General features: G+C 38.8%; 1 protein-coding gene across 3 annotated transcripts; it reads left to right on the top strand.

Moving 5' to 3' along the window:
- Positions 1-2934: 2934 nt before the first annotated feature.
- On the top strand, positions 2935-7744 carry LOC119991483 (probable alpha,alpha-trehalose-phosphate synthase [UDP-forming] 7). 3 transcript variants are annotated; one of them, XR_005466244.1, is made up of 5 exons: positions 2935-3003; positions 3272-5375; positions 5451-5724; positions 6829-7195; positions 7349-7744. XR_005466244.1 is itself a non-coding variant. In XM_038837852.1 (4 exons), the coding sequence occupies exons 2-4, from the start codon at positions 3388-3390 to the stop codon at positions 7132-7134; spliced, it is 2568 nt and encodes an 855-aa protein (XP_038693780.1). In that variant the 5' UTR covers positions 2935-3003; positions 3272-3387; the 3' UTR covers positions 7135-7744. The 3 variants fall into 3 exon arrangements, 2 of the variants coding, with proteins under 2 accessions (XP_038693780.1, XP_038693835.1); XM_038837852.1 differs by having other exon boundaries at positions 6829-7744; XM_038837907.1 differs by having other exon boundaries at positions 2963-3105; positions 6829-7744.
- Positions 7745-8563: the final 819 nt, after the last annotated feature.

Genomic DNA, 8563 nt, shown 5'->3' with positions numbered 1-8563 from the left:
GGTCTTGGTCTTGAATCACATGTAATTGCAGCATTAGGTTCAAAGTTACTGAGACAAGGGTTGCTGAAGGTTGCCGAATAGGGAATAAGCTTGAGGAATATTCTTTCATGTCCTGCCAAAGAATAAATCAAAAACCATTTACCGTTTAAATTAGTTCCACTTTTTTTTTTTTTAAAATATCACTGACTAATATACTTCATATTAAAATCCAATCTTATGCACAGATATGTCTAACTCAATCAATTACCAGTCGAGTAAACTCTAGTTGGTTTTAAATTAATGCCACTACACTCAATTCTAATTTTCGAATTAAATAATAACCCAAATGCCATTTTTTTTCAAAGTTTATTATTGATGATGGTGAGGACAAATTTGACCAAACAATGTGTCCCCCCATATAGGCAGCTTCCCATGCCTTCCAATTATGAGTCAAAGTCAAACAACGCACACAACAACCGTTTTCAAAGAATCTGGTTTTGCATTTATTATTATACCCTCCATTTCTCCCCATTATTCCCACACTACCCACCTGGGAACTAAATATTCATGCCTTGTGACGCACCAAATGACGCCATGTCATCGCCTGTTTCACCCTTATCCGCAAACTTTCACATCCATGATCCTCCACGCGGCGACATCATGAACCGCTTACCGAACTTACTGGCCCCCACGCTTGGTGGGGTATTTTCAGCTACTCCGTGTACTACTGGACCCACACCTTATCAAATTTTATCTGGATTTTAATGAAAATGAGCCGTCCTGTTTTGTTTAAACCCACAATACCGTACAATTTTTCCCGTTCAACGGGAAGGCTCCAAGCCTCCAACCTAACGAACATTTTATGATGTCTGGGTCAGTTTTAAATTCGAGACAATCATCTCTATTCTCTACGCACAACGGACCACCAATTTGATTCTAAGTAGAAACCTAATGCACAAGTAAGACTAAGTCGAGATTTAGAATAGGGCTCTTAAGTCTTAACCCCTCCCAGAGAGCGAGCTCGAGTCATTCACCCTAGGTCTAAGGAACCCAAAAGATGTAAATGAATTAGGTCTTACTGGTTTGAACACCCAACATGAGGGATCTTTCACCTCTAAGTCCGATGATATAACCACTAGGTTAATGTCAAGTTGTTAACAATACCATACAAAGGTTGTTTTTTTGTACATCTGATATAAACTTAAACTCAGCCAATGAGACCCACGTGCACAAATATTTCTCACTTGAAGATAAACAAAGTTGAATCAAAACTCAACAGTGGTCACAAGAAATATTATTTTCAATGAGAATCAAACTCAATAGCTCTCGAGCCTACATGATTTGTCCTCAAAGAAATTCATCACTAGAATATCACTCAAGTGGTTACCGACTTAGCGTTAAGTGTCAATAAATTTAATTTTTTTAATTTAAAATGTTCTAGTATTGGAGATTTTTAGTATATATAGTATAATACTTCAAGAAAAATCCCCAATCTATACCGAAAAATAAAATAATAAAAGAAAAAAAAATTGACCAATAGTTGAATGGATGACATGTCAATTATTGTCCGGTGGGCGTTGAATGTTCAAACTTCACGAGTAAAATGCCAAAGAAAATAAAATTACCGAGTAAAACACGTGACGGCCAGCCGAATGGATATAATGCAATGACGTGTGGGGCTGGGGGACGACATTTACGTACAAAACGTGAGGCTGCTCTGTGACTGACACGTAAGCGTCTGTTTCGGCGGGGGGAGTAGGAGCGCGTGGAGTAGGATTACTATTGATGCCAGCTGGCATTACTGGTTAGCCGACCTTATCCTCTTCTTTTTTATTACTTATTATTATTATTTTTTAAATTTTAAATTTTTTTCCCTAATTTTGAAACTAAAGAAAAGCAAAGGAAGAGGCAAGAGATACTGCAATAGTGAAATTACGACCCCTCTGGAGCAGAGAGAGAGGACCGAAACGGAATATAAAAAAAGCAAACCAAACCCTAGATTTCTTTGCCACTCAAAGTGAACAATTCGTCTTTGGAAACTAGTTTTCAGTAGGGCTGTTATTGGTACGGTTACCGTTACCAAACACGGAATACCGTTACCATACCAATTCTTTCGGTAACTCAAAAAATGTTACCGTTACCGTTACCGGAAGAGTCGGTATACCGATGGTCGGTATACCGATCGATCGGTAATGGTAAGTCGGTAATTGGTAAATTTACCAATTCTTAAACTTATTTAAAAAAGAGAAAGAAAAAAAAAATACATCAAGTAGTATTGTGTTTAATAGTCATTGTATGAAAGTACAACACTTTCATCTTGCCTACAATACCAACAATAAAAGTAATAGATTAATGAGAAGGATCATTGTGCTACATGTGAATAAGAGAAAATACCTATCAATCGGAGAAAAAAAGAAAGGAGAATTCACATAACATTATTCCAACAATCTATAACGGAAAATCTTTCATTTCATTAATTTCTAATATTTTTAGTATCCGAAGTGTTTTAAACTCCATAGCATGAAAGCTAGAAGAAACAAGATAAATAAAGATAAAAGACCATAATGGAAATGGAGAAGAAAAGCATGTAATCAATACCAACAAAGCATTTTGTTATGTAGCAAACGCTGCTTTAAAGTTAATGAAATTGCTACGAGCGATATATAAATGATAACCCTAAAAATAATAAATGGTCTAGATTAAATTAGATCAATCTAATGGTCATAATTAAATAAAACTAAAACTAAAAATAATATTAATATATATTTAATATATATGTCGGTAATCGGGAAATTTACCGGTTTTGAACTTTGCTTACCGTTACCGTTACCGAAATCATCGGTAAATTTACCGTACCGAACAATTGGTAACGGTATACCAATCTTCTGTTATTTTCGGTAACCAATTGATCGGTAATGGTATACCAATGGATAATTTACCATACCAATAACAGCCCTAGTTTTCAGATCCAAATATTACCTGCCAAGCGTGCAAATTTCATTCTTTCTAAGCCAAGGTTGCCAGGTTGGTGTGCATTTGTTTTCATTCCATTCGCTGCATCGATTGATGGAAACTGCATTGGATTGGGCGTCTGGTTTTCATCTGGTTTTGATTTTATTTTGAAAGGTTACGTATTTCGGTTCTGGTTGGTGTGTATCGTGTTCCTAGATCACCATTTTTCATATTTGGATCTTAGTTTTGATGCGTGTTAGCGTCTGCTGTCTTGGATTTGTTAGTGTTATATATGATTACTTGTATTGCTATTGAAGTTTGTACTTGATACTGATTGCAGATCCTGCTAAGTTACAAGTGATTTCAACTAGAAAGAAATCTTGGGTTCGGTTTGTATTTGTTAGATCTTGTGAGAGAATTTTGTTGGAGGGGTATTAAGAGAAGAAGACAGTCAAGATGATGTCCAAATCGTATACCAATCTTTTAGATCTGGCGTCCGGTAATTTTCCGGTGATGGGCCAAACCCGTGAGAAGAAGAGATTGCCCCGTGTAATGACTGTGCCAGGGGTGATTTCAGAGCTTGATGATGATCAGGCTAATAGTGTGAACTCAGACGTACCTTCTTCTGTTGTTCAGGATCGTATCATCATCGTAGCTAATCAGCTGCCTGTGAAAGCTAAACGTAGACCTGATAATAAAGGATGGAGCTTTAGTTGGGATGAGGATTCATTGTTGTTGCAATTGAAAGATGGTTTGCCTGAAGATATGGAGGTTTTGTATGTGGGTTCGTTGAGGGTTGATGTTGATGCAAATGAACAAGATGATGTGTCGCAACTTTTGTTGGATAGATTCAAATGCGTTCCGGCTTTCTTGCCACATGAAATTTTGTCCAAGTTTTATCATGGCTTCTGTAAACAGCATTTGTGGCCGTTGTTCCATTATATGCTTCCTTACTCTGCAAATCATGGTGGGAGGTTTGACCGGTCTTTGTGGGAGGCATATGTGGCAGCAAATAAGATTTTCTCTCAGAGAGTTATTGAGATTATTAATCCGGAGGATGACTATGTATGGATTCATGATTATCATCTGATGGTTTTGCCAACATTCTTGAGGAGGAGGTTTACTAGGTTGAGGATGGGGTTTTTTCTTCATAGTCCATTTCCTTCTTCGGAAATATATAGGTCTTTGCCTGTGAGGGAAGAGATACTTAAGGCGCTCCTGAATTCCGACCTCATTGGCTTTCACACTTTTGATTATGCTCGGCATTTTCTGTCTTGCTGTAGCAGAATGTTGGGTTTGGAATATCAATCGAAGAGGGGTTATATTGGGTTGGAGTATTATGGTAGGACTGTTGGGATAAAGATCATGCCAGTTGGGATTCACATGGGGCAGATCGAGTCTGTTTTGAGACTTGCAGATTCAGAGTGGAGGGTTGGAGAGATTAAACGACAGTTTGAAGGAAAGACTGTGTTGCTGGGGGTTGATGACATGGACATCTTTAAAGGTGTCAATTTGAAGATGTTGGCAATGGAACAAATGTTGCAGCAGCATCCGAAGTGGCAGGGAAGGGCCGTTTTGGTACAGGTTGCAAATCCTGCTAGGGGAAGAGGAAAAGATCTTGAGGAAATACAGGATGAAATACAAGCAAGTTGCAAGAGAATCAATGAAAGCTTTGGGCGGCCTGGCTATGAACCAATTGTTTTCATTGATAGGCCAGTATCTCTTAGTGAAAGAGCTGCTTATTATGCCATTGCTGAGTGTGTAGTGGTGGCAGCTGTACGGGATGGGATGAATCTTACCCCTTACGAGTATATTGTGTGCAGACAGGGAGTCTCTGAATCAGAGTCTAGCTCAGAATCAACTGGGCCCAAGAGGAGCATGCTGGTTGTATCAGAGTTCATTGGATGCTCTCCTTCTCTCAGCGGAGCAATTAGGGTCAACCCCTGGAACATTGAAGCAACTGCTGAGGCAATGAATGAGGCAATTTCAATGGCCGATGCTGAAAAGCAGATGCGTCATGAGAAGCATTATAGGTATGTCAGCACACATGATGTGGCATACTGGTCGCGGAGCTTCTTCCAAGATTTGGAGAGGACTTGCACAGATCATTTCCGAAGGCATTGTTGGGGAATTGGCTTGAGCTTTGGATTCAGAGTTGTAGCACTAGATCCTAATTTCAGAAAATTGTCTATTGATCACATTGTCTCCGCATATTTAAGGTCGAAAAATAGGGCTATACTGTTGGACTATGATGGAACTGTAATGCCGCAAACATCCATCAATAAAACTCCAAGTCAAGAGGTCATATCAATCATAAATACTCTTTGTGGAGATGTGAAAAACAAGGTTTTCATTGTAAGTGGCAGGGGAAAAGATAGTTTAGGCAAGTGGTTTTCCCCATGCAAGAAGCTTGGAATTGCAGCTGAGCATGGTTACTTCCTGAGGTTTGCTGTTTTGTACTTATTTAGCTTTTATGCTTGTTTACCTTGTGGTTGTGTTTATGTTGAATGATGTCTCAGGTGGCCTACGGATGAGGACTGGAAGATTTGTGGCCAAAGTAGTGACTTTGGGTGGATACAAATAGCTGAGCCTGTAATGAAATTGTATACAGAAGCTACAGATGGTTCTTACATTGAGACTAAGGAGAGTGCCTTGGTGTGGCATCATCGAGACGCAGACCCTGGGTTCGGAACCAGCCAGGCCAAGGAGATGCTGGACCATCTTGAAAGTGTTCTGGCAAATGAGCCTGTTGCGGTCAAAAGAGGCCAATTTATTGTGGAAGTGAAGCCACAGGTACTTGACTCCACTTTGAGTTTCATCAATTCTTTACGTGAACGTGAATTTGGAGTCTTGCTTTTCCATTAAAAAAATGAAGAATTTGAATTGTGGAAAAAAAAATTCTTGCAACCAACTGCTTTAAGTTTTTTATGGATCCTTCTGCGTATGGTATGGAATGGTATGAAGGCATGCCAATCGTTTTCCAGAGCATTTTATTATTTGTGGAAGAAATTTTATTTGGATTCTGACTGCCTGATAGGAATCTATGGTTTGCGAAGTTTTTATTATTATGTATATCTTTTGTGGGGGAAAGGTTGTGCATGGTATGGTATGAAGGCATGCCAATCGTTTTGCTGAGCATTTTATTATTTGTGGAAGAAATTTCATTTGGATTCTGACTGCCTATTAGGAATCTATGGTTTGCCAAGTTTTTATTATAATGGATATCTTTTGTGGGGGGTAGGTTCAGTTGTTGTAGTTGCTGTCTTGCTACTACTTCTGGACCCATCAGTTAGTCAATCTGTCTTATTCTGACAAGTTTTACTCATTGAAGGATTGCCTGGCATGATTATTTAGTCATCCATGCCTAGGACATGAAATTTCTAGACAGTTGATAATCCCATTTGGAATTCGTTGCCCCCTTTCATGTTTATGAGTTTGAAGAATTCTCGGCATATGTTGTGGCTCAATATAATGATGATGCCTCGAAACCATGACCTCTTGGTCATGGGCAGGGGGCTTGCCGGCAGGCTATGTCCAATATCGCTATTTTGCCGCATATGCTTAGTTTCCTATGAGATCCAAATTCAGTTTTGAGGAATATTGGCCGACTTTCATACCACACCACTAGAGCAGTACAGACGTACAGTCCTTGTTTTTCTTTGGGACTTCAACTGTTTTGTACTCATTAACCTAATTTCAGAACAAAAAAGGGTGGTTTCCGGGTAAAATAACTTGTTATGATATCGTTTTCCATTTTTTTGGGGTGTGGAAAAACACACTTATTTGTTTTCGTTTTGGAAAAAGGCTTAAACTTTTCTCTCGATTTCTTCTTCTATGGTTGGGTTGTCCTATGGTTGAATTGTCATATGTTTGACAAACTCTTGTTGTACCCTTCAGGGCGTCAGTAAAGGTCTGGTTGCTGAAAAGATCTTCACATCAATGGCAGAGAATGGAAGGCAGGCTGATTTTGTTCTTTGTATTGGTGATGATAGATCAGATGAAGACATGTTTGAGATTTTTGGCAACGCTATGACTAGCGGTGACCTTTCTTCAAATACATCTGTTTTTGCATGCACTGTTGGACAGAAACCAAGTAAAGCCAGGTACTACTTGGATGACACAAGTGATGTTGTACTCATGCTCGATGCTCTAGCAGATGCTTCCGACTCTCCACCTTCCACCCCAGAAGTATCTTCACCTTGAACATCGCGTCAGAATTTCGGCTCTCCCCTCCATGCCAAGCAAGAAGATCCCATGCTGGCAGGTATCAATCATGTTCTGCTCTATTTGGTTAGTGCTTTGGGGAGGGATGTCATTAGTCTTTGCTTGATTATTTTGATGGCTGACAATGAGAAAATGACAATGGCTTGGTCCTGCTGCTTTGAGACAAAACATTGAATTACTCACTGGGGAACAGAATTTAGCAGGGCAAAATGGAGTCGACGAGTCGTAGCGCGTCTGCTGAGAAATTTGATGGTTGTTTGGGTCCTTTTGGATTTACAAGGAACTCCTTGGAACAGGAAGAAAGGTTGAAATAAATGCTCCATCGCATCAGTGTAAAGGCTAACATTAATGTCACAAATGTGGCATGCATTTTCAGTTGCTTTCCTCGCGGGGAGGCTGCTGTGATACTACTACTTACTTCCTTAGTTGAATTAACGATATACTGGTGCCTTTTATTTTCTTTCTTTTTTTTCCATCTTCCTCATATGGTGTGAGCATCCTTATTTTTACTTTGCATGATTGATTAGCCCTCTAATTCTGTAAATGTTACAGTACAATTGGCAATTCAAGTTGATTAGCATTCTCTGTGTCCAGCATTTCCATTTGGAGCTTATAAGCGTTAAAATAAGTTTTGTCAAAGATGCATTTATCCTAAATATGTCATGAGAACCCTTTTCAAACCTTAACCAAATGCAAAGAGGAATGGAAGAAGAAGAATTACAGAGCAGAGAAAGAAGAACACAAGTGAGGAGTAATCTTCATTTCATATCAATCCATCAATCAGACTAATTGTTACAAAGTTGAACTACTTATAATAACAGGGAGAACCGACTCAACTACCGGACATTAACTCTTAAACCCGTATTCTGTTAAGTTTAACAAAATACGTAACAGTTGGGTAAACAAACATTTATTTATATATAGGTTCCTATCAACTGTTTCATTGCGTTTGGGCTTTTTAATGCGAGACATGGGCCGTTTCAGTTGAACCCAAAAGATATTTTGATCATTAAAATTAGGCATTGTAACCTGAATTCAATACCCTGTACCTGACCTTTTCTGAACATTTACATTGTCTTAGAATATGCAATGGCTTTATTGATGGGATGTGGTTGGCACTTCTTTAAATAGTTATTTTGTTTTAGCTTCTACATTCTATTTTTTTTCTCGGTAAGACTCGCAGTCACTACTTTTTGGTTATGCATTAGATAAGTTGATCGGATCTGCATATTAGCCCACACACTATACATATCAAATAAACCCACAGAAAATTTATGTGTCAACTCATGTCTCCGAAGAAATTAAACTCTGGTATAGCATGATTGGAATACAAGTTATCACCAAGGCAAGACACCATGATTAGCAAAACATTCTAATTATAGATAGCAAAACAGATTGGGGCCCAAGC

Source organism: Tripterygium wilfordii, chromosome 1 (assembly GCF_013401445.1).
Source record: "Tripterygium wilfordii isolate XIE 37 chromosome 1, ASM1340144v1, whole genome shotgun sequence".
NCBI classification, from domain to species: Eukaryota; Viridiplantae; Streptophyta; class Magnoliopsida; order Celastrales; family Celastraceae; genus Tripterygium; species Tripterygium wilfordii.
Note: the sequence above shows the minus strand (reverse complement) of the source record. Positions and strands in the feature narration are given on the sequence as shown.